The following is a 26,014-nucleotide window of genomic DNA, read 5'->3' on the forward strand; positions in this document are numbered from 1 at the left end:
TATATCACACTATTATTAATGTTATTTTGGCAAAAGTGAACTTTTTTTTTTTTTGGTAGGTTTACACTATTATTTTTCTTTTAGGACAATACAGAAAATGTAACATTTTAATGTCATAAAAAAGAAATGAAACCTTAAAAAAAACACGCTTGTTTGAGTTGGCAGTTTCTAAGACCATGAACCTCAGTGGTTTGCATGCATTATATAGCTATAATTGCTAGACAGAATATGGGAACGGCTAAGGAAGACCTCACTCTGCACAGCTTGTGTGTCTGACCATTATCTACTAAATATTGTCACACATCGCTACTACCTTCCTTGTCTCTTATCCATTCTTTCTGTGGGTTAGTTGCCCCCTCCCTCCTTAACTTTGAATCTTTCCCTCTCCCTTAATTGTTGGTAAAAATAGCATGTGACTTTTGAATTCTGCCATCTGTTGGACTGAACATCAGTTTTAGATTCACTTGTGTACCATTTTCCTTCAAATATGAAAATGATTTTGAGTTTTCCACCTGTTGAATAAACGTAAGTTGGCTGCTTGTATGAATCTTCTGTCATGGCCCCCGTCTTAAGTTTAGTTCAGCTCTGCTTTTCCTTCATCCAAAAAACCCAAAACTGCATTACTGAAAACCAGTAAAATGTGTGGCTTTACATTTTAGGTGGGGGGAAGCTATAGAACAGAGCCAGCTGTAGCACGTCTCACAGCATTGAGCAATCCATCCATGTCAATTATGCTCTCGTTCTGATACCCCCACCCCCATTCCAAATAAATTAACACTCCTGGCAGCAACTTTCACAGCTACATCAGGCACAAAATAAGGCATGCTTCTTATTAAATATGGTGCATTTAGCAGTAAATTGCCTGCCACAAATATTTGAAAATCATGTATTATTTATTTAAATACTCTCCTCCCCAAACTTTGCATTCTCATAACTGTGACAGTCGTTTCAGTGCATTTGGGCATCACTACACCTATGCATACAATCAAAGCAATAAGCAGTCCACTCATGGTGACAAAAATTTGGCTATAGATCCAGTCCTTATGACGCTACATGCTGTCATGGGGTACAAGGTAGGCTACACCACAGACAGGTCGCCAGTCTGTCACGGGGCTTAGGGTTGGATATGACACTCCCATCCATCCATAAAGCCACTTTCTGTTTCCTCGTGTGTTGACTAAACGCTTGTTAGTGTGTCTACAGGAGAGCTGTGAAGTGTAGCTTTGTAACAAACTCAATTTTTGGACACAGATTATTCTGTTATCAGGAAAATTGTAGTTATTAGCCTATGTTGTCTGTTCCTCACCTGGTTACCCGTCGATATGGGTGAGCTTTGATCACAGGTAAATGAGGTCACGTGTCTTTTTTTTTTTTTTAACCATAAAAAACATCTTGTCTTGGTCATAAGTTATTTTGGTTGATCTCTGCTCTTTTCTTCATCTGTTCTTTAATGTTATTGAAAGCAGCTGTTAGCACACCCTCATGCTACATGTCTAGCCAGTCACTTGAGATGTAATTGTTGTTGTGTTGTATTTTGTTTTGTATCATATGATTAGAATTATGTGCAATTCATACAGGTTCCTTTCAGTACCCTTCACAGTGCTCCATTTAATCCACTCACTGATATAACAGTATCTGAGAAATGTATATCATGGCTTTGAGTACATTTCGTATACCGCTCCGCAGTACTGCGTAAAGACTTTTTTAGTAAGGGCTGTGAACACATCATGGCATACCTGGATGCAGCTGTTTTTACCCCACAGTGATTAACACAGGTGATAACTGCTGTCGGACTATTGTGCTACTGTGTGTGTTTGTGTGGCCTTGTGAACACCAACATGCCATTCTTTTTCTTCTTTTGCTGCAGCCATGTTTGTGAAACCACAAAACAGAGTGAGATGGGTTTTGTGCTCGTTCTCCCTCACTCGCTCCCTGTTTTTTTTTTCTACCTCTTTTCTGTTTTTCTCTTTCCAGCTCTCTTCCCCTCCCCCTATTTCTGTTCCTCTTTCCTCCTCTCTCTCTCTTTCATTCTCCCTCCCTCCTTGTCTCTCTCTCTCGCTCTCTCTTTTCTTCTCTCGCTCTGGGTTTCCATCATACTTTACCCCTCCCTCTCCTTTTTGCCTCTCTTTCTTTCTCTCTTCCTCTCTCACGTTGCACACTGCCCCTCCCTCTCTCACTCTTTCTCGCTCTCACGTTGCTCCCTGCCCCATCTCTCTCTCGCTCCCCCCCCCCATCTTTTCTCTGTCTCGCTCTTCTGTCTCTCCCTCTCTTTCTCTTGCCTCTCTTCCTCTCCCTCTACATCCTCCCCTCCCCCACTGGTGCCTCTCATTTTCTCTCTCTCCCCTCTCTCACTCCACCATTTCACTCACTCACTCACTCCCCCTCCCATCCCTGTTCTCTTTATCTCCTCCCCTCCCTCCCCCTTCAATCCCTCTTTCATTCCATGCAATCATCTGTTCTTTCTCTCTCCCTCTGCTTCCTCTATTACGCCCCCATTTTGTCCTCTGCCATTTCCCTCTCTCCCTCTCTCTTTTTCCTCCATGTTCTTTCTCTTTTGTTGTTTACCACACTTCCATGACATTTATGATACAAACTTTATAAAAAAACCATTTTTTTTTCTATCACAGAAAAACGAACCCATTAGGCAGGGGAACAATTATATTTCTAGAATAAAACCTACACCTTGAACACAATACTCTCCTTCCCAGTCACACACATTTTGCACATTATCTTCTTATTTCACTCGTCCATCTGTGGTGCCATTTACCGTACTCCTCTTCGCGTAGTTCCTGTAATGACCTGGCCCGAATCTACCATTTTTACCCCAAACACTGTAGTGGTTGCTTCTCTTCGGTAGCATTCAACAAGTGGCTTACTTGCTAGACTCCAAAACAACCCCAACTGCCAGTCATCGTCCTCAATGGAACATAAAGTACATTAACCAGGTGCTTTCCTCACCTATCAGGTTTAGGGTGGCCTCATGAGATGATGTGCTCCTTCAGCACAGCTGGGAGCTGCAGCCATTGATGGTTTGCTGTGGTTTTATGGGACAACTGATCTGTTTTTGTTTATATAGGAGGAGGATATATTTGAGTACGTAGAAGCTATTTTAGTCTGCACCAGTTCTTTTTTTTGTACATGAACGACATGTAGTGTTTGTCAAAGTTTAGAGGAGGAGTATTATTCTGACCTGGCTAAATCATCAGAATAAAACCTGTTAGAAAGCACATTAAAGACAAATGTTCAAACAATAATCCTGTTTACATAACCTCTCAGACAGTACACGTAGTAGTGGTAACAATAATTTTATTTTGGCACTTTTCAATACACTCAAGGTCATCTTACAGCATGAAATTAACAACAAAAGTAATATTAGGAGAAATTTAAAATCCTGAATGTAAAACATATAAAAAAACAAGCAAACATGATTATAGTTGATATGCTGATCTGAACAGGTAAGTGTTCTGTGATTGAAACTGTCAGAGTCCAGCTGATAGAGGTGAAGCGATGCTGTGTTCCAAAGACGAGGCGAACCTCAGCTTCTGGCACCCGTGGTGTTAAGTCTGATACATGGAACAGTCGGTAGAGTAGCTGAGCTGAGTATATGAAGGAGTGTGAGGATGAAGAAGGTCTGAGAGACACTGGGGTTGTCAAATCATTAAGCACTTTGAAAGTGAGGAGAAGAATCTGTATTGGATGCATTGGCGAATGGGGAGCCAATGAAGCTGGGTGAGATTATGTGTAATGTGATCGGTGGACTTGGTGCAGTTGATGATTCTTGCTGCAGAGTTATGTACCATTTGGAACCAATTAAGCAATTCTTTGGGGAGCCCAGAGAGAATGGCATAGAGGGAATAATCCAAATGAAAGGTGACCAGGGCGTGAACCAGAACTTGTGTGCTGAGTTGAGAAAGAAACAAGTGTAGTTTCGAAATGTTACATAGGTGGAAGAAGGCTGAACCTGAGACATTATTGGAGAGGGAAAAGGCTGAACCTGAGAGGAAGAGTATTTCAAGATGATTCCAAGACTTTTGACACTTTTTGCGAAAGTGTGGACTTAAGAACCACCTATAGAAACAACAAAAAATAGACTTTTGATTTAGGATCATTTCACGTTTACTGATGTCTAGTTTGAGCTGATTGATTATTTTCCCAGTGGTGATGGCCTGTAGGTCATGGCGAGGATAGAAGGGGGAAGAGAGGTGTTGGGTTTTGCAGAAATACAAAGCTGTTTGTCGTCAGCATAAAAATTAAACTGTTTTGTGAGATGGGGGGGAAAATATTTTCAAGATAAAGAAGATAAATTCATTATTTGCACAGAAAGATACCTGAGGGATACCATGTGTGACAGAGGCTGATGAAAAGCCTTATTTGTTTTTGTAAGTCTTGCCTTGAAAAAATCATTTATGTCAGAAAGTCTCCTTGATTCCAATATTGACCAGTTGTTGGCCAATATTGGAATGCGGAATGTAAAAAGTGGCACTGAGGTCAAAGAGGAGGAGGGTATTAAGAAAGCAGGTTTCTAGTGTGAGGAGATCAGTGGTGATTTTAACAAGCTGCTCCAAATATGTCTAGAATGGAATTGAAATGGCTTGGGTGGGTCTGAAGATGTGATGCCTCTATGCTTTCCAAAACTCAGGAAATGGATGAAAGGCTGGAAATGGCCCTATAGTTATTAAGGTTGTTGGAGTCAGATGATGAGCATGTTAATTTAAGTTTTAAAATCTGCTATGACTTTACAGCTCATGGCTCAAATCGGTCAACAACTGCTTCACTGGGTGAATGGGTTAAATGCAGAGGAACTATTTCCCTATGGGGGCTAACACATACACATTATTATTATTATATCAGTTTCCTTCTTACTGGATCTTTGGTTCTCTCTCTCTGTTTTTGTTTTGTTGTTTTTTTTAATTAATGAGATTGTCAAAAAATTAATGAAAATCACTATTCGTTTTTACGGTAGGAAAGGTATTGGTTTAAATACACATTGCTTTAGTAAGAACACAGCTGTAGCTAGTGTAGCTACCAGTATTAACTGATTTGACAGCACTGTTATAAGTACATTTGCCAAAGTATCATATCATCGCAGGTAAGATGCATTAAAATTCTTAAAATGCAAACTTGTGGATCCACAGATTTGCAGCAGCAATGTGGAGTTGAGATCACTGCTAGCAAATATAGCCATGGCTCTTCAGTGGCTCTCTGACAGGCTCTGTAGGTCAAAGGCAGGGAGATCTGTCCAGTCCATGTTTGGCTCTGTCCCACCTTGTGTCTTTTATGTGAATATAGCCAGATCCACATCAAGTCTGGATGCATTTGAGACAGACACCTGGCAGGATACATGGGAGAAGCCACGTTTGGTCAGATTTCACTTCCTGCTGCCGTTTGATTTTATCTTTAGGAAACTGCGACTGTTGCTGAACAGGAAAAAAAGTGTTCATTCGTTCTTGAGAATACAGCTTGCACAAGAGGTTGGAAGATGCAGACTCTGCAACTCTTTCCCAAGTGTTTTGGCATTTCCAAATCTACATACCTTTGTGTTGTATATGTACTGCATCCTTTTTCATTTGTAAGTTTATTTGGCTTCACGGTTTGGTTTCTTATTATTTCAGGTCACAATTTCTCCTTAAGCATGTCTCCCTGCCTCTGACCATCTTGCTTTTAAATGCTTGAACTGTGAACAGGGCCCAAGAGAGTAGGAGTTCTAGCTGAAGCAGAAGTCACACCCCTCTGCATTTTGTAAAACTGCATTCAGAAATCATCCATTTAGTTTGTTCTTCATAGACAAATATGTATCGCTAATACTTTTCTTTGCATATGTAAAGCCAAAGTCAAGTAATTTTAAAGTAACTGATGGTTTTGTTTAAGTTTAAATGAGCAACACAATCTTGCATTAATTCTTACTGTGGAAAAAGTATGCAAAATGTTACATAAAGACTAGACTATATGCCATGATCCTCTCTGCTTGACTTGCGTTGCGTGACTGACAGGAAGTGTGCTGTAGCGTGACCAAAGGGAAAGTTAACTATTTTTGGAAAGTTTTATTTGGTAAATAAAAGCATGAAAATCAGTGAGGCTCAAAGTAGAGGCACCATAATACCTGCTCATTGAAGATTATTCTAAAACATAAATTGAACTTAAGGCAGGGAATGAATAATATGAAATCAGCTTATTATGGCAGCATATAAAAAAGACATACTTGAAGCATATCCACACAATATACCTTTTGCAGTTTACTTAAACAAGGGATAAGGGAAACAAAAATATGGGAAATGATGGATCGTCTGTAACTATTTCTTGTGGACCTTTTATGTTCTTGAGTAATCACAGAAGTGTTAAATTTGTTCATTTACAGAAAATTGTGGGAAGATTTGTTCCCAGTTCCTTTAGAGTCCAAGGTGACATTTTGCAGAGAACCAAAATATGCTGATTTTTATCAGGAACATTGTTGTAGTCTTGTTTCTGATTAATATTGTCTTGATTGCCTAATCAGTTAATAAATTAATCAAACCTAATATGTTTTGGGTTTTTTTCTCAACTTTGCATATTTGTGTCTTCATTAGAGCCTGACTGATATTTTGGTCCCCTGATATTATCAGCTGATATTGGCCTATTATACAGTATATACACTAGCCAGACACTTCATTAGGTACAGCTTGATAGTACCAGGTTTTACCGTCAGAACTGCTATAATTCAACATGGTGCTGTAAACATTCCTCAGAGGTTTTGGTCCAAACTGACATCATGGCGTTAATTGCTGCAGATTTGTCTGCTGCACATACGTGACAGCAATCTCCCATTCCACCACATACCAAAGGTGCTCTGTTGGATTGAGATCTGGTAACTGTGGAGACCGTTTAAGTACAGTGAACTTATTCTCATATTCAAGAAACAAGATTGAGATATTTTGAGATGATTTGAGCTTTGTGACACGTCATGTTATCCTGCTGGAAACAGCCATCAGAAGATGTGTGGTGGTCACAAAGGGATGGGCATGGTAACAGTACTCTTTAATACTGTTTAAATGATAATCGTTGGTAATAAAGGGCCCAAAGTGTATCAAAAAATATCCCCCACACCTTCACGTCACCTGGCCTGAACTGTTGATGCAGGGCAGGATGGATCTGTGCTGTAAATAGCGTTTGTGGATAGTTCAATAATTATCTGAACCAAAAAATCTAGTATTGGTCAGGCATCAGAATTTCTATCAAAGCTAAACTACAGGCATGAAAAGGGGTAACACTTTAGGTTTTCATAAAAAACACAGTAGCTGTACTTGGAGTGAACTCAGTCTCTGTAGACGTGTTCTGCGACAGGGGGGTGATGTGCGATTGATCTGATTGAAGGAAAGATTGTCACTTTTTATGGAAATGAATGTTGTGTACCCACAGTATGTTTTAGAGCAAACACTACTTTGGCTCAAACACTCATTAATAATGTCTTCCAGTGTCTACAATTACAGTCATCTGTTGATTTATTTTTGGCAGCATCCACTGACTCACTCATGAGATTTTTGCATATTTTAAAATTTAAATAAATTCTTGGAAAAATGATTAAGTGATTGACAGACCCGTTTGTGTCTGTGATCAGAGTTTTATTGACAAAAACAGCGAGGTTGGTACCTTAGGCCCACTATTTACGTGAATCAGTAAAATAACAGATTGGTTGATAATAACACTAATAGTTTTTTGAGTCCTCAGTCTTTGTGGACTAATACACCAGTACAAAGTATTTCCTGCAAAGTGCATACAAGACACTATGCTGAATGTAGGTTTTTATATGTCTGTCGCCCTTTTTCTCATTTCGCTCCATAATTTGCAGCTTTCGCGTTGTCTCGCTTTCATCATTGGCAGGATATGCATGACCATTGTGGACCGTGAGGCCACCGTCTCGCCGCTCAACATCTATCTGATCTCTCCACGCATCCCATTTCACTGAAGGTGCCGTGGTCGTCAGATGACGTGAAAAGAGATGAAAGTTCTTCACACTTGAACTTTGACGTTTCCTCAGGCGTCAATCAGCAGCTCATTTTGTGTGTGTGTGTGTGTGTGTGTGTGTGTGTATGCATGTGCGTGTGATCCATGGGACTGTTTGATGCATAATTTCAAGCAGAATAATATCTCCGTGCTATTCTTTTACTTTTCATTGCTTCTTTTTCTTTTACCGCATTCTGCTCCCATCCCCCCGTCTCCTTTCTTTTTCTCTCTCTCTTTCTGTCTCCCCCCTCCCCTCTCTTTTCCTTGAGTATTCTTTCCTTTCAGTCTCTCCTCCTGCCCCCCCATCCATTTGCTCATCTCCTTGTCAGTCACCTTCCATCTCTTTCTTTCTCTCACCGTCTCTCTTCTTTCTCCTCTCTCATGTAACACGCTCGCATCCGAGACTGTGCACGAAACAATCTTCCAACACTTTCCCATACTCGTAAACCTCACTTGATCAATGAGAGAGTGAAAAGATACAGAGGGGAAGGCGCAGGTATGCATGGATGAAACACAGAGAAGAACTCAGCTGCAGATACAGGAAAAGAGACAGACAGGGATGTGCAGAAACAAAGATGAAGAATGACACACAAAGAAAGAAGAAAGGAGGGCGAGTTGCTTTGGTGGAGCCATAATTTCAGACGGATATGATGCTGATCTTGTTTTTGTTGTTGGTGTGTGCGTCTTTTGACTTTGATGTGACTTAACCTATTGATTACTGGACTGTCAAGGAACCTTGTGCATCAGTGCTGCGCCTGTGTATGCGTGTGTTTTTAAACCTACTGGCCACACGTGCTCATTTGGCTGCAAGAATATTTGGTTTGTTTAGTGTCTGCTCTGTGTTTGCGCTGGTGCGACCAGACTCGCTACCGAAACTGTGCTGAAGACTAAAGAGAAGGAGGCGGAGGGTAGCGTTAGCTCCGCCTCCTCACATCCCTCACGTATAAATAGGAGGCAAACATAGTCTATTCTCACTCAACACTCGCACTGAAGAATGAGATCCTTGAAGCACCTGAAACCTCACAGCAGGAGGAGCGTGGTGAGTTCACTGGCTCTCGCTTGTAGCATGTTAAGTGGTAGTTTGCTGAGGTGGTGGGCAACGTGGGTTTGATCCCGGCAAAGCTGAAATGATACAGATAGAAAACTGCCATCAGAGATGCTTTGATTGTATCTGGTTTTCTTTTGTTTGTAAAGTTCCTTTCTGTGGAGTCTTTTTTATTCTAAATGAAGAGCTGCCACTTGCATTAACTTATCGCAATCTCTGTTTGAGCTTTTAAAAAAAATCTTTCTCCCAAACTCTTCTTCGGTGTCATCTTTTTGTCTTCTTCACTTTTTGTTTTTATCTTTCATTGAGTGTCTGGCTTTCATTTTGGCATTTTCCTTTCTCCTTCTGTCTCCTGGTTGCTCACTGCCTCTCCCTCCCTCCCTTTCCCTCTGTCTCTACATGTCTTTCTTTTTCTTTCTTCCTCTTGCTCTCTTTTGCCTGCTGCCTCACACTCACCCTCTCACTCTTTCACTCAGCCCTCTCCTCCTCCCCCTCCCTCTCTTATGTGTGTGTGTGTCTCTCTCTCAGCCTTCCTCCTTCCCTCCTGCCCACCCCCTCCTTCTCCTTATCTCTCCTTCACTCTCCCTTTACCTTACATTTTCTCCTTTTTTTTCTTTTTTTCCTCTCCCTCCTCCCTTTCACTAGACTCTTGCATGCTCTAAGCTCTCACTCGCTCACTCTTTTTCCTGCTTCTCTCCCTCCCTCCATCTCTGTCTCTGCTTCTGTTCTCACTCTGCTCTCCAGTGTTTTTGTCTTATCTTGTGCTTTTCTATTCTTTTTTCATTTCTTAATCTTGCTCAGTTTTCATTCTTTTCTTTTCTTTTTTCTTTCTTGCACTTGAATGTGTGTTTGTGTGGAGATCAGTAGGCCATCTAATCCACCACACACACACACACACACACACACACACACACACACACACACACACACACACACACACACACACACACACACACACACACACACGGTTAGCACGTTGGATTAGGATGCTGTCTTTCATAGTTCCTGTCTCTCCAGATCTGAAGGTTTGTTTTTGGACACTGTTCATTCAGGTTGACTACTTGTACTAGGAAGAGTGATTTGGGGATAGATTTGCCTCAGTGGGAGGAAATGTCTGCTTTTGCGCATCCTTTCTAGTGATGTAATAAACAGCTCCTGAAAATCTAAATTGTTCTTACTTTTTCTCCTCTCTGTCAGCAACTAGCTCAAATAATCTGATCAGATGAGTCTCACCACCTTTTTTTCTTCAGTAGCTCATTTTTAATGGAGTGGAGGATGGTGCACAGTAGTTCACATTGAAAACATAACTTCCTGCCTTTATAAAAATTTACACTGAGCTTGATTTTTGTTCCCCTCTATAGGGCTGTTCTATATAACGATATATATCGGATGACGATATAAAAACGTCTATCGTCTCATTTTACGCTATCGTTTGTTTCGTGGTGTCGCAAAATAAACTCTTTACAGCAATATTTGTTCATGGTTCTGATGGTCACTGTAGTGGCTGTATTCATTTCTTAAAGTTCTCTCTTTCTCTTATATTTAATATAACCACACTACGGACGGACAAGCGCCTGTTTTTATGCGTTGTGTTTAGCAACAACGATGATAACAGCATTGCGTGTCCACTTGTTTATGTTCCACATAAACCTTTCACAATAAAGCTCAAGATCCTGTTGAGACTTTTCAAAATAAACTGAATCACGTGAAAGATGCAGATTTTTACGGATGAGAATTAAGAAAGAGCCGCCAGGTGCTAAAAATTAAACCTTAGACTCAAACGTTAGAGCAGGCTTTTCCCCGCAGCACGCCGTGTAATAAATACTCACAAAGAAAAGGGCGGCCTTTACAACTTATGTCTAAAAATGTATCGTTTCATGCATCGGTTAAAACACTCGACTCCAGGTCCACGACGCCCAGCTGGAAACACTTCCCGCAAGTCGAGCTGCCCGAGATTCACAGAATTTACAGGAAATGTTAAATTCTTGTGATTTATATCGTTATCGGACGATAGAGGTCTTATATCGGGATATGAGATTTTGGTCATATCGCACAGCCCTACCCCTCTACAACACTTGGCAATAAAAAACATTAAAATGCTGATCTCTTTACAAACAGTTTGTCTCTTTCCTGTTCCAGGAGGAGGCGAGCCGGCGCCTGGGTAGATGTGAGCCCAAGGTAATGGCCAGGCTGGTGGACATAGGCACACAGACAGATCCAGTAGTTGTGCTGTCCTTGGCCCAGGCCGCCGTGCTAGGTCTCATCTCCCAGAATGAAGTATTCGGAGCTACCATTGCACCAAACGGCTTCTACACTGGTGAACCAAAAGAGTCCCCTGCACCCCCAGTAGACGGAGTTGACTACGAGTACGCAGACCAACTTATCGGCGCCAACGGAGATTATCTTGGAGAAAACTTGGGAGAAGACGGTCAGATGCAACCAAGCTGCAGCCAGCGGCGGTGGCAGCAGGGGCCGCCTCAGCATCCAGATGGGAAAATGGTGGTCCCCGATCGTCATGGCCTTCAAGCAGGTGACATGTCCTCTTCCCACGTGAAAGGGGAAGGGATGAACTCTGGAATGTCCTCCTGTGTCCACATGCTGAACAATATGGCTCCCAGAGGTGGTCTGGTTCAAGTAGATCCGGCCACCCTGAGAGGCACCAACAAGAACTGTGCAGAATGTGAGCGGGAAGCTACAAACCAGCAGCAAGCCAACACACATGTCCACCCTCCTCCCCCCCAGGTGGCCCACAGGGGACCGGAGCAGGGCCACAGAGGACTGCAGGCCCAGCGCCCGATGGGGGGCCACGGTCGAGGTGGTAGAGAGGATGAAGAAGAGGTAGAACACCAGGGGAACACAATGATGAAACCCACACAGCAGGAGGAAGCTATCAGCAGCTACTTCCAGACCAGTGAAGTGGGAAGCTACGATTCTACAGAGATGGGAATGGGGGGCGAGTATGAAGACAGCAGCCAGAGTATGATGTGGACAGACGGGAGTGCGGCAGGGCAGCATCCCCAGCCTCCACACCCCCAGCCTCCACGTAGACACGGTGGCCGTAGAGTAGACCGGCTAGATATCAACATCCAGATTGATGAATCCTACTGCGTAGACGTGGGAGACGGTTTGAAACGCTGGAAGTGTCGCATGTGTGATAAATCCTACACCTCTAAATATAACCTGGTCACACACATCCTGGGCCACAACGGCATCAAACCGCATGCCTGTCCACATTGCGGAAAGCTTTTCAAGCAGCCCAGTCACCTCCAAACCCATCTGCTAACCCACCAAGGTACGCGGCCTCACAAGTGCACAGTCTGCAAGAAGGGCTTCACCCAGACCAGTCACCTGAAGCGACACATGCTGCAACACACCGACGTAAAGCCCTACAGCTGCCGCTTCTGCCGCCGTGGCTTCGCCTATCCCAGCGAACTGCGAGCGCACGAGGTGAAGCACGAACGAGGCCGCTGCCATGTGTGCTCGCAATGTGGCATGGAGTTCCCCACCTATGCTCACCTCAAACGCCACCAGACCAGCCACCAGGGTCCCCACACCTTCCAGTGCACCGAGTGTAATAAGTCTTTCGCCTACCGTAGCCAGCTCCAGAACCACCTCCTGAAGCACCAGAGCCCGAGGCCTTACACCTGCTCCCAGTGCGGCCTGGAGTTTGTGCAACTCCACCACCTACGTCAGCACTCGCTCACCCATAAGGTATCTGACTGCTCAAGTTGCACACATGCTGTAAATTTTACCTGTAGATCAGTATTCGGCAGAGAGGTTGTTTTTCCTTTGGCTTGTACAAAAATATTGAATGCTTTGATTCTCTTTTTTTTAATAGAGAGTCAAAACAAACTAACATAAAAAAGATAATTTGCATCTGCAGTTCATATATAATTCACCTTAAGCCTTGGGTGTAGTTAACAGATACGAGCATCCACCTATCTGGCATCCTTTGTTGTCTTTGTCAGATTCATCTTGTTACAAAAACACATGATTTTAAGGTCAAAATAGAATCAACGTATCAGTCTAATATAAGGAATTTAGCCCCTGGATTTAGTATGCTTATAAAAAATAACAGCTGGTAGAGGCTCGAGCCCCCACCTGCAACCACGAATTGGATAAGTGCAAGAAAAAAGATGGATGGATGGGAAAAAAGAAACTATTCCATCAACATGGTAATGCTAGACTTTTCTGTGTGGCTTTTTTTTCCATTCATTTGAAATCTTTAATAATGTAGTGCCAACAAGTCACGATGAGGAAATGTATTTTTCTTTTTTATATTGAGTCACTTTGAGTGGTTAATTGCCCAGTGAATAGAATAAACTCCAGGTGGGTCATAGAAACAAGAAGAAATTTGAGTTTCTAGCCTTGAATAATTTTTTTTTTAATGGCAACAAAACCAAGTCTGAGTTGTTAAGCAAATAGTATCAATTCTCATGTGAAATATGTTTTCGTTGATGCCATTTTCCCTGTGTAAATGCTGGTAAATCTTTGCAAAGGCTTCATCAGCAGTTAGAAACACAGCACTTAATCAAAATGGTGAAAAATCAAAGGAAATTAGAAGCATAGTAGAATTATCTGGCAAATGTTGCATTTTTAGAAAGACCTTCAATCTCCTTGTCACGCTTTTTCAACCCTTGCTGTTTCCCACACTTTCACACAGGTGGGGAAGAGAGAGATGAAGGTGCGTCGGATTACCTTGTGCTTGTATTTGTGATCATTCTTGGTTATTCTAAAATCAGTTCCTTTTGAATGAGACTTTTTTTTCCCGCCCCAACTTTTAGTCATGCCTAGTGGGTGAAGGAATAGAAGATAGCTGACAGATAGAAATCCCACACGGTGACAAATGAAAATGCTGTGTTGCTAGGGACGGGCTCAAATGTGCTTTCTACTGGGGCAACAAAAACCCAAAGCCACGTTCATCATCAAATTGAAAGTGATGAGAGCAGTGAATGTTCTCAGTGGAGAGAGAATATTCTCTTTTGTGGCTTGTTTGAGCTGGTTGTCTGTTCACTGCTCCCCCTGGTGGACAACGTCAGCTCAACCCATTTGCCGTGCAGACAGTGGGCGGACGGACAGTCTGCCAGATTTGTCTGCTTATACAAACACTGTCTCTCGACCCACTAGTGTCCCGTAATACATATTTGTTCCTCGCAATAGCCTTGAATCCGCTCATTCAGTCGCAGGTTTTTGTCTACTGACACTGACTGCAGAGTGGAGTGCAGGAGGCAGCAGCACATTCATTGAGACAGGCCTCAAGGCCTTAGATGACAGTTGTCTGCTCCTGTGACCCACTGCATGTGTTTGAGAACGTTACAGCAGCTGAATAAAGATGATTCAAAGGGCCTTTTTCCTGTATTCTAGTGATCTCCTTTGGTACACCTAAAATGGCTGCCATAGATTTTGATACGGTTGGAGGAATGAGCAATAACTTGCAGGCAGGATTAAAATATTGCCCTGACATTGTATGCAGGATGGTGACTCTTTGGCCACCCTGTTTTACATGCATGTTATACTCTTGCTGTTGTTTTTGTAGGTAAAGTTGTATAATTTAGTTGTTGTTTCAGACAGATACTCTTGGATCTGTATCAGTGAGAGCCGATATCTTTACTTAGGTCATCTTAAGCACACAGCTCTGTCTGTGAGCACCAAAGCCCCGCCCACCTGCTCTGTGACCCTTCTGTTTACAAGGGCCAGCAAATCGGAAGAAGCGGCTTGTTTCAGACGCTGGCTGTCAGCACCAAAGTCCAGCGTGAGATAAATTTAAATAGTTTTGTATTACGACACATACAAAGCTATTTTATTATAGTCCAAGAATAACATTATTAAGCTGGAATAGCATAGGAGCATAATAGGTTCTCTCTCAGCCACATTAACCTGATATTAAAAGTGTTAAAAAAAATATGCTGACTGCTCAGTAATTTTTCTTTCCTTTGGTAAAAAATGTAAGGAAATTTAGTCACAATGCAGATTTAAAGATAGCCTGGAATGTGAAACTCACACTGAATCTGAAAATATGTGTCTGCGTGCTCAGGTTTGGGTGTGTTATGACTTGGAAAAGCAGTGAGCTTTTAGACCCCACACGTTCAAATTAATCAGTATATCTGCCAACGTCTCACACTCTTGGAAGCAAACAGAACAGCTATTGCTGTATTTGACTGATGGACCTTTGTCTTCTCTTTGCACTCTGCAGGGGATGAAAGGCCACAAGTGTGACGTGTGTTCCCGAGAGTTCACCCTGTCTGCCAACCTGAAGAGGCATATGCTCATCCACAACAGCGTCAGGCCCTTCCAGTGTCACGTTTGCTTCAAGAGCTTCATCCAGAAACAGACCCTCAAGACCCACATGATCGTCCACCTGCCTGTGAAGCCATTCAAATGCAAGGTGCGTATTTTAACTCCAGACTGATAGCAGAGTGTACAGGGCTGTTTAATTAACTGGCGTGAAATTAGTTGTGATGATGCATTTTTAGTTTCTATCGATTTAATTTAACGTAATAGGATTATGAGGGAGAAGAAAGTGCTCCTAGAAAGCATCTCATAAGCGTCTTATAACCTGATATCAGTACGTTTTCTAAAATTAAATGAGAAGAAAATCCCAGACACGAGAGGCCACTATCGCCAGGCAGGATGCTTTTATCACATCTGGTATAAGTTTTTTCTCTGTTTATATCAGTGCACCTAAATTATTTTTTTTTGTATACTTTTTTCCAGGTTTGTGGCAAGTCTTTCAACCGAATGTATAACCTTCTGGGTCACATGCATCTCCATGCTGGCAGTAAGCCCTTCAAGTGTCCTTACTGCACCAGTAAGTTCAACCTGAAAGGAAACCTCAGCAGGCACATGAAGGTCAAACACGGCATGGATGTCTCACCAGAAGGACAAGGTTAGGCTCACTTTTTTTTAACATTAATATCAACCTTACTTTCTATCATATGCATTTACTGTGAAAGGGATGGATCCTTATATTAAAAATGGCCAAACTTTCATATGTCATAGAACAACAAAAATGTTGCACCTTTTTTACAGTTATTTTTGCGCTAATATTGGATAATAATTTACAGATAAGCACATTAGCCAGGTGTTTTATACTGTTTCAAAAGTAGATGTTTGCAGAAGGTTCAGTTAATGACATCAGTGCATGTACAAGTAATCCCATATGAGCCAAAGCTCAGGCTTCGCACAGCTCCCAGTGCTGTTCCAAACAGTCTTTTTTCCTACTCTTGAATCTGTGTCAGTGAGAGCAGATATCCCTAAAATGGTCATCTCAGGCACACAGCTGTGGCACCTCCTGTTCAGACGTTCTGTTTGCATCAGGCCACAAGTCAGAGGAAAGTTGCCTAAAAGCAAGAAGATCTGAAACGGCTTGTTTCAAATGCGGGGGACACCAAAGCCCAGTATAAGATAAATGAGGATTATTTTAAACTATGAATGCAAAGAAGAAGTAGAAATATGGAGCTGAAAGTGAGCTTTTTCTATCCATCTGCCCAACCACCTATTAATCTTCCATTTATACAAAGTCAGCTCATGGTGGCAGCAGGTTAAGCAGGCATTTTAAATGTCCTCCCTAGCAACACTTTCCAGTTCCTCTTGGCGGGTCCTGAGTCGTTCCCGAGCCAAATGAGGTATATCATTTCTCCACTGAGTTCTGGGTCTACCCTGGGATCTCTTCCCAGTTGGGTGAGACCAAGCAACCTCCAGTGGCTTATTTAATACTTCCTCCACAGTCTGCCTCTAAGGTTAGGGAAGCTCGTTTTAGCCGCATGTATTTGCAACTTTATTTGGTCATCAGCCAGATCATGACCATAGGAGAGGGTTAGAACATGGACCGATCGGTTCAGCCTAAATAGTTAACTTTTGGCCCAACTCTCTGTTCACCATAACAGCCGGGAACATTCCTGCATTACTGGTGTCACCATACCAATCCCGTGCTCAAACTCACACTATGCCCATTTTGTTTTTCTTCTTTTTGCTGTAGACATGTATTATTTGACTAATTTCTGCTTGTTTTGAGTCTAAGACATAAGATTAATTCACTGATGCAATACGTTTGCAAGGTTGAGATCATTACATTGTCCAGGATTAGCTCAGAAGTGCTAAAAACCTCACTTTTCTAATAGATGGGAGTTGGCTGGATGAGCGTCATGCCATGTTGCCAGGCCAATGTCAGTCAATGCCTTTTTGTATTTTCCAGAAGTTCTTCCAGAAATGGACAGCCAGGGGGAATATGAAGGACAGAACTTCACCTTTACAGCACCGGACAGTATGGACAATGGTGGCTCCCAAAACCTCACTAAACTCACTACAGCAAACATGGAGGACATGGAGGAGTATTACAATTTTGGAAAGGATACAAGCAGCTACACTACACCTTGAGTGGCGATGGACCAGAAAACTTTTTTCCTTTTTTTGTTTCTGAAGGCAGAAGGAAATTACAGAATTGTTGTTGAGACTTTGGGAGACTCTGGGAAAAGGGGTTTTCATTTAGTTTTGGCCTCCTTCCAGAAGCGCCAGACTTGGCGGACTATGATGGGAGGCCAGGGAGGAGGAGGAGTGCTTCAAAGGAGACGTTTCAACTCTGTTGCTTATAACCGAGACACTGAAACAGTTGACACGGTGTGAAGCTCTTCTTTTGGGATAACTACGCTTACCGGCTCAGACTCTCACTGGTGGACAGTGAAATCTGTATGTTGTGTGTATGTATCAGTTATTTGAAGAGGAAAAAAAAGAAAAAAGTTGCAGTTGCAGAGCCATTGGTTACATTTAATGTGATAGAAATTTGTTTGCCATTTTTGTCATTCACAACCAATGTATACCCTCATATTTTTGACTGAAAGTGCCAGATAGACATTTTGCAACTAAGCTTCCACAGTGTCAGCTATTTACTCACTGTATATCGAAGTTTTGATACATAGTCACAACATATTCATAGGTTTGAATGCTCTTAGTTAACAACTCCTAATTGTAGTTGCCCGTTCCTGCCTATTCCTCATTTGAAAGTTCAGACAGGTCTATCTTTAAGTGCATTTGTACTTTTTGCACATGACATTGTAGCCTTTTTTGTTTTCTTTTAAAAAAAAATCTTAGTAGGGCACCGACTACCAAAGTTGCTACTGTCTCATGTCGTCTACAACCAGAAAACAAAACTGCCGGCATGTAAAGCCCTCTCACTGTACAAATGATTCTGCAACATGCAGTGTGTTTACCCATCTTTTTTTGTTTCACATGGTTTAGCTTTGCATTAATAATCTATCCCGTGTAGTGAATATACTGCTCTAGGTTTTGAATTACCGAGTGAACAGAACAAAAAGCACTTTTTCATCAAAACCTGTCATTTTTTCTGTGAAGGCGGTCTTCAGTAAGAGTGAATTCATTTGCCTCAAGGAAGAAGAGCTGGGGATGGAAGATAAAATCTTCCGACCCCTTATAAAGGCAATATTATTAAACATAGTTATGCTTTTTCAATCTTGTTTTGTTTTTTCTAAACTGCTGTTTACCTAAAATGGATATTTCATGGTTGTCAGTTCAAATACGAGTTGCAGAATGAGCAGTTTGAGCAGAGAATCAGCAGTTTGGGTTTTTATTTGTTGTTTGTAGTTTCAGCACTCTTAAATCCAGGGCTGGGTCCACTTTACTTTTAATTCAATTTATTCAGAAATATTTTCCCAATCATGGGGAAAGTAGCATGAAAAACAAGAGATGACACAAACCGAACCTGTGAATTTAAAAGATGAAAATAAATTATTTGGAAGTCGTGCTTGCTTAGATTTTGAAATGATTGAATTAAAAGTGGACTGACACTGGTCCTGCCACTCAGAAATTCTGTTTAGGGGAAGATGGATAACTCCCCCTGTCCTGCCATGCAGGTCAGCCTTGATATGCACACTAAGCCAGAGGAATGGTCTACTAGTTCTTTTTTTGAGATGAGAAATATTAAACTGAGACCTCATGGAAATTGACCATGAATTATTTAATAAAGGTTCTCTAGTTTAAGTGATGAAGACTGGTGTTTTAATCCATCACTATCTGGGGGATAATCCTTATGATCTTTTAGAGATACACCCACTTTGTGTACGACCTCAAATTTGACATTGTTTTATCATTATATCTCCAACATTTAGTTGGATTGCCACGAAAGTTGGTACGCGATACATTTTGGGTCAATATTACTGTGATTTGTTGCTGAAGAACAAGCACATTTGAATATTGATGGAGCATTTTAATTTTCTTGGTCTGCTGCATGGATGCTTTTGGCTTGGGACCAGAGAGCACATTTTGGGTTAAACCTGAGGTCTTTAACTCCCAGTAGAGCTTATGGACTGGTCAGCTGCTTCATGGGTGCTTTAAACTTCCATAAGAGCAAGATTGATCAATTTTGCTCAGAGATATAGCTCTTTTATTGCTGACGATGAAGTTAAGTTTTGGTTTTTTGGTTTTTTTAAGACTTTCAATGGGAAGTTTTAAAGAGAAGTGAGATTAATCTAAATGTCAATAATCAAGAATTGTGTTCATTTTCTTTCTTTCTGCCTTGTAACAATTGGGGTAGAAAGAGCAAGAATCTACCATATTTTCTGAATAGTGTTTAGATCTGTTAATGTCTGACAACACTTTAAATACCAAAAATATTTTTGAATATGTCTGAATGCTCATGTTTCTTTAAATTTAGCAGTTTTAGATGAACAACCAGGCCTGGGATAAATCATTTCCTTCCTTAGGGATACATATAGATTCTTATACAGGATGAAAAGAGCAATGGTGAACACAAAGGAGGACAACCATGGCTGGGAGGTTAATTCAGGTAATGTGATTGGCGGTCTACCTGACATGAAATTGGACATGGAATTTTCCACTGCAGCAAACCTCAATTATTCTGTATTACAAACAGGAACAAACGCTAAACGCAGTCTGCAGGTGCACTTTAGCCAAGGATCAGTTTAAGATTGGAACAGTGAACCAGTTAACCCAGTTTTCTTTTCCTTAAAGAAATATTCATAATAAGCAGCAACATAATGCATAGACGTTACAGCAACCGACTGGATGACTGTGACCATGTCGACATCTGCTGGTCATACACCGTGGCTGCCAGCACAGCTAAAAGCTTTGCCAAAACTCCCATCAGGCTTGGCCCCCTGCTGGTACAACACTACTCGGCATTATGCACTGCGGGGTGCATATGATGGCTACAAAATGAGCATACAGCACCGCATGAATGCACTGCTGGACAGGAGCTCATGAGCAAGTGCATGAAATTAAAATGTGCAATAGAAATGCATGTGGTGGCTTTTCCTCAAATGATTCTGTACAGTCTGTGCTGAGAAGTGTTTTTTTTCCTGTCCCAGGATAAAAGCACCGGCCTGACAAATGAACATGAAAAAGGCAACTCCGCACACACGAAGTGTAATTAAATGACAATTTCTTTTTATAGTCATGCTGATTAAGTACAATGTGACGTTAACATAATGATATCCAAATTTTGCTATTCCCTGAAGGTATGCTCTAATTTAATGAGAAAGCCTGAAACATCTTTAAACTGTCCATAATAAATGAATATTACCATTAATAATTAATTATAAAATTTACTAATTTGTACAAATGTGGCAATAGGAAAAGGCAAACAAAACAAATATACAAATTTTAAATAAAGGCATGTATTGCGGAGCAGCTTCAAAACTGGATACAAAGATTCATACAAACAAGAGGGTAAAATGTTATTTTATACAAATCTAGAAACAGTTTTTGCCTGGTTTTTTTTTGCTACATTAACAAAAATCTTCATATTGTCTTCTAAATGTTATTCAGTTGCCGAGAGCTTTATCGAGGTTGGTCTTTATGGCATCAAGGAAGTCTGTCGTGTTGACATAGTGTTCATTTAGCTTGCAGCTACAATGGAGAGGGTAGAGAGTGATTAGTTGACATAAAGTGTGTATTTATGTCTAAATATTAGAAAAAAATTCTACAATATGAATTATAAATGAAAATGTGATCTCACTTGGCCAAGCCATGGATGCAACCTGCAAGATCCTTGGTCATTATACCATTTTCCACCGTATCCACGCAGACTTTTTCCAAAGTTTGGCAGAACCTGGAATTTGTAGTGCAATAGCAGTTAAAATGATATAAAACTGTATAAATATATAATATATGTCAAATGAGTAGATGACACTAATAAGATATGTACTTTATCAAATCAGGATTCTCATCCAGTTTGCCTCTGTGCTCCAGCCCTCTGGTCCAAGCAAATATGCTTGCGATGGGGTTGGTACTGGTTGGTTTTCCCTGTAGAGCAATGTTAGCATTGGTCATTTAACTCCCTGTAACCCATAACCTAACATATAGTCAAAGCTCTGAGTCTTTTCAGATTGATTCAGTGGCCCTTACTATCTGGTGTTCACGGTAGTGCCTGGTGACAGTGCCATGTGCGGCCTCAGCCTCGATGGTTTTACCGTCGGGACACACAAGCACTGATGTCATGAGACCCAGAGAACCAAAGCCTGGTACAAACAGAAACATGGAATTAGAAGGAAATCACATCAGCATGAAATCACGAAAACATGAACATCACGTCCAAATAATGCAACATTGGGAGCTCTGCAAACATACTCATTATCTAACCGTAGTCTACTTACCCTGAGCCAGAATGTCTGACTGCACATCTCCATCATAATTCTTGCAAGCCCAAACAAATCCTCCAGAGGACTTCAGGACCTGGGCCACCATGTCATCAATGAGACGGTGCTCATACCAGATCTTCAGCTTGTCAAACTGCGGCTTGTAGTTTCTAAAGGAAAACAAAGAAATTCAGTGGCTTTGTAGATGTTAAACAACCAATAATAAAACATTTTGATGGCTCAGTGAATAATGTTTTCCTCTAGCATCAGAAACAGCACCAGGTCTAATACTCTACTGCTGTGTGTCTTACCCCAGCTGGTTACCCCAGCGACATGTACTGCACATTTCAGCTTATGGCCATGATGAATCTGATGAATGGCACAAGCTGAAACATGGGGGTTTCAATGAAATTAAGAACCTCCAAAGCAGGTGTAGCTTTCTCAGATACCTCTGCTCTGCTCTCTTTTTAATGTACATCTTACTTCTCAAAGATGTCCTGGAAGATGTCTTTAAAGCGGCCATCGTAGGCCTTGAGGATCGTGTTCTTGGTGCTCATGTATAGGGGCCACTTCTTCTGGATGGCATACTGGAAGCAGCTGTGAGCAAATCCACTGATGGACTGAGCAAAGAAAACATAGCACTTGCTTGATCAATAGCATCATAGAACATTAAATTAAAAACAAGGAGAGTACCCCAAAGTATCTTATCTTTCTCATGTAACCAAACCTATAAAGAAAGTTACTATTACCTCATCCGTGTTGTACATCCCCATCCCACAACCTCCTGCTGGGAAGTCATACACCTCCCACTCCTGCTTTGTGCTTCCATCAGCTGGGGTAAAAACAATCTTAAACTTGCCAGGCTGGTTAATGACAAAGTCTGTGGCCCTGTACTGTAAGACAGTCAGACACTGGTATGTGAGTCTGCACTGCTTTAAGTCTGGACAGAAAGAGAAGATGCACATTTGTCTTGTTGTTTTTTGTTTACCTGATCTCCAAAAGCATGCCTGCCAATTGTTATGGGTTGTGTCCATCCAGGAACAAGACGGGGAATGTTTTTGCAAAGGATTGGCTCACGGAAAACTGTGCCGCCTAAGATGTTCCTGATGGTCCCGTTGGGACTCTTCCACATCTTCTTTAGTTTAAACTCTGAGGAGAAAATATAATAAACACATATAATAAGCACAAGAAGGTATTAATTTGTGTAAATATAATAGAATTAAAATGCACTCAAATGCCTCTAATTCTAATGAATCTGTACAAAGTTAAAACAAGTCTGAGTCTAACTTACCCTCAACTCTGGCCTCATCAGGGGTGATGGTGGCACATTTGACAGCCACGTTGTATTTCATAGTCGCCAGAGCAGAATCTATGGTGACCTGGTCATTCGTCTGGTCTCTGTAGGGCAGACCCAGGTCGAAATACTTCAGCTCAACATCCACATTGGGCAGGATGAGCTGTGCAAGATGTCAATGTGTAAATTGCCTGAGGATAATTTGGCACAGAAACCACAAAAATGCATACATGCAGAGTTACGAGGAAACATTTTGATTCCTTGACACGTCAAGTGTCACCTAGTGTTTGATTTACCTTCTCTTTAATGAACTCCCATATGATGCGAGTCATCTCATCACCATCCATTTCCACGACTGGCTGGTCCACTTTGATACGTTTTGTTGCATCTAAAAAAAAAAAAAAAAAAAAAGTTACATTACTGTTGTATTAAAGCCGTAAGAGTCTGAAAATGACAGGGGAAACGAAAGGTTAAGTTTGCACACTTGTGTAAATAAAAGGTAAAATTGTTTTCGATGTTAGGAGTTTATTCACAGCTTTGTATTATACTTCTTAATTGACTCCAAGTCTTCCAATTCGTGTCACTTTCGGGGAGCCAGCCATTGAGCTCTGAATATCTCTGAGCCGACTAGGCTTACTTTTATCATCTGAGACACCTGCATATCATTTTTACATTCCTGGCAGCTGGGTTTCACTGAGGCAGTGACCTTCGGATTATAAGAGTGCTCCGATATCATTTATTACCTGTCAAGCCCTTTTTGTACCTGACAACATGTGGACTAAAGTAGCAAAGCAGGCTGGCACCAAACTTACTTACATACATTATTTCTCCTTTTTATTCTTTTCACGTTAGAATACAAACTCTTTAGATTTTATTCAGCATGACCACACTGGCTTTTCTTTATGTTATTACCTTATTTATTTGTCATTTTGTAAAAATGAAACACCTCTGAATCACTTTTTGTGTAATCTTACAATGTATGACTCACCCATGGATACTTGCCAAACAGCAACAACGACTCACCTGTTTCTATCATTTCCAGTCACTCGCTATAACTTATGACTCTGCCACACTGTGCATCTAATGTAACCACATTAATGTTATGAGCAGTTCATTCTGAGTCATTGTGTTGTCGACGGTAAACTTACAGTTTCTCTGTTGCAGTCTGTGATGGCAGACGGCGGCCGGTGAGACCACTGCGGGGTTTTGCGACAGCGCAGCGGCGGCACTCCTCGACACCGTAGTCAGAGCTTTAAGGTATCCCGCCATGTATACTAGTGGTTACTTAGGGTCAGCAACTGGTCCACTGGGACTATAGCTTCTTCCTAATGAATGGACGTAAGGCCTGTAGAACCCGCTAAACTGATGACGCTGGACGTCAGCGCTAATAACTTCCACCCACGTCAGCTTGGAGAAAGACCGCTTCGCCCCGATTGGCCAGTGGAGCCGGCACAGGTTCAAGTTCACTTCAACTCTTCTTCCTATTTCCTCATTTGAAACACAGTAGTAGAATGCAGTATACACGCTCCATGTGTATGTAATGTGGGGGTTTTCCACATTAAAAGCCCCAACGTAATCCGCATAAACAGCTAATGTACAGTGTAAACATCTGTCTTCTAATTTCTTTGAATGCAGAACTTCTTTAAAGAATAATAATGACAAAGAACTTAGAAAAAATAGAAGAAAAAAAACAAAACATAGTAAATATAAAAAGATAAATAATATAAATTTGTTCCAGGTTAAAAATTCATCTGCTAGATACTATGAAGTGGTTTCTCTGTGTTTTAGATTTATTCACTATCAAACTACTGTTGATGTCTCTGTGAAGGTTCTCAGTCATCCAGGTCATCGTAGTCTAAGGAGCTTGGAAAGAAAAGCGTCTGTGATTAGGTAGAGGATCATTAGGGGGTCCATTGTCCCTCTTGGGGGGATACTCCCACAGGGCTTAACTCTGGGACTCTCCAGCATGTGACCTTAGAACTGAAGAAGCTTCTCTGATGAGAGGTGAAACGTCTTCAAACAACTTAAAGAAGTCCAGACACTGTTCTTTTCCAAGCTCCTTAGACTACTGTTGATACCACAAATGCTCCTAAATTTTAAAGTAATCACTAACAAACTTTTAAAAAAAAAAACCCCAGGGAGATCAAGTGTCTCTGTAATGCCTCTGGCAACTTTTTACTGAGTTTGAATCCACTTCAAACTACAATCAAACTACTTGGATTCACTGCAAATAATTGTCCTCAGTGATCACCTTTATTACATGCTTAAACACTTCTTTCCTGATGTTACTGCCCCCCAACATCGGCTGCCCAATAAAAAGAGTATGAGGGCTCACTGACTGATTTGATAAGTTTGAAAAATTATGTAAATCATATGTTATGTCTTCTGACTTATTTTCGCAGTAACTTCCACAGGAATCCCCTGTGTGCCAAAGAGCACACAGGGGATTTGACATTATAGCCAAACACCCTACAGAGACACCTTGTGTTGGGTTTTCCTTTAATTTGCCACATTTCTATATAGCATTATGCACAGTGAAAGTCAAATGTTCAAGTCAAGCTGCAATAAGCAAAATACATTTTTAATGTGGCAGGACATTAGGATTAGAGTTTCCAATGGAGCTTCTTGAAAACATGGAGACCTAAAGTATTAAAGACTGTTAGAATAGCTTTAAGTACAATCTATAGTTTCCTTAATCTCTAAATTTTTAAAATTAAATAACATCGCGTATCATTGGATTTGAAAAAATATCACAACACTCGGTGCCAAACTTTAATTTGACAATGTCTAAAAACTTTCTGGCATGATTACTCTCATAATTGGCTGAAAGTAACCCTCTTTCAGGTTAATGAAGATGTTTCACCTCTCATCTGAAAATGCTCTGGTCAGAACTGAAGAAGCCTCTAAGATGAGAGGTGAGAAACAAGAACCCAAAAAAGACATCCAGTTACCTTCGACTCAAGTGCTTGAGACTATCATGACCTGGATGACTGAGAACCTACACAGCCGTATTTTAAAAAAATAATAATAATTTGTCTTCAAATCGAATTGAAATGTCAAAGAAACTATTTGTGCAAAAAATGATATCTG

The 26,014-nt window shown here is 41.2% G+C and overlaps 2 protein-coding genes across 3 annotated transcripts in view; one reads left to right on the plus strand and one right to left on the minus strand.

The window, feature by feature from the left end:
• znf710b (zinc finger protein 710b) overlaps positions 1–18,487 on the plus strand; it is a 28,374-nt gene extending 9,887 nt beyond the window's left edge. Inside the window, exons 1-5 of one of the 2 annotated variants that reach the window (XM_085385897.1) lie at positions 7,879–9,016; positions 11,162–12,733; positions 15,216–15,407; positions 15,737–15,908; positions 17,217–18,487. In XM_085385897.1, coding sequence (XP_085242023.1) covers positions 8,972–9,016; positions 11,162–12,733; positions 15,216–15,407; positions 15,737–15,908; positions 17,217–17,398 — 2,163 coding nt within the window. In that variant the 5' untranslated portion in view covers positions 7,879–8,971 and the 3' untranslated portion in view covers positions 17,399–18,487. Of the gene's footprint in view, positions 1–7,878; positions 9,017–11,161; positions 12,734–15,215; positions 15,408–15,736; positions 15,909–17,216 lie in introns of those variants that run through there. The other variant, XM_085385983.1, reaches the window with a different exon arrangement.
• Positions 18,488–20,434: 1,947 nt separating this feature from the next.
• LOC146678397 (isocitrate dehydrogenase [NADP], mitochondrial-like) lies at positions 20,435–25,969 on the minus strand. Its single transcript, XM_085386162.1, has 11 exons — positions 24,073–25,969; positions 23,221–23,312; positions 22,922–23,087; positions 22,619–22,779; positions 22,380–22,523; positions 22,114–22,250; positions 21,649–21,800; positions 21,401–21,513; positions 21,201–21,298; positions 21,012–21,104; positions 20,435–20,902 (listed from the first exon to the last, which is right to left on the minus strand). Exons 1-11 carry the CDS (start codon positions 24,191–24,193, stop codon positions 20,818–20,820), a joined length of 1,362 nt encoding a protein of 453 aa, XP_085242288.1. The 5' UTR covers positions 24,194–25,969; the 3' UTR covers positions 20,435–20,817.
• Positions 25,970–26,014: the final 45 nt, after the last annotated feature.

The sequence above is a fragment of the Rhamphochromis longiceps genome, linkage group LG1, assembly GCF_057381845.1.
Source record: "Rhamphochromis longiceps isolate RC_006_pf linkage group LG1, R_longiceps_female_GT1.1, whole genome shotgun sequence".
Lineage (NCBI taxonomy): Eukaryota > Metazoa > Chordata > Actinopteri > Cichliformes > Cichlidae > Rhamphochromis > Rhamphochromis longiceps.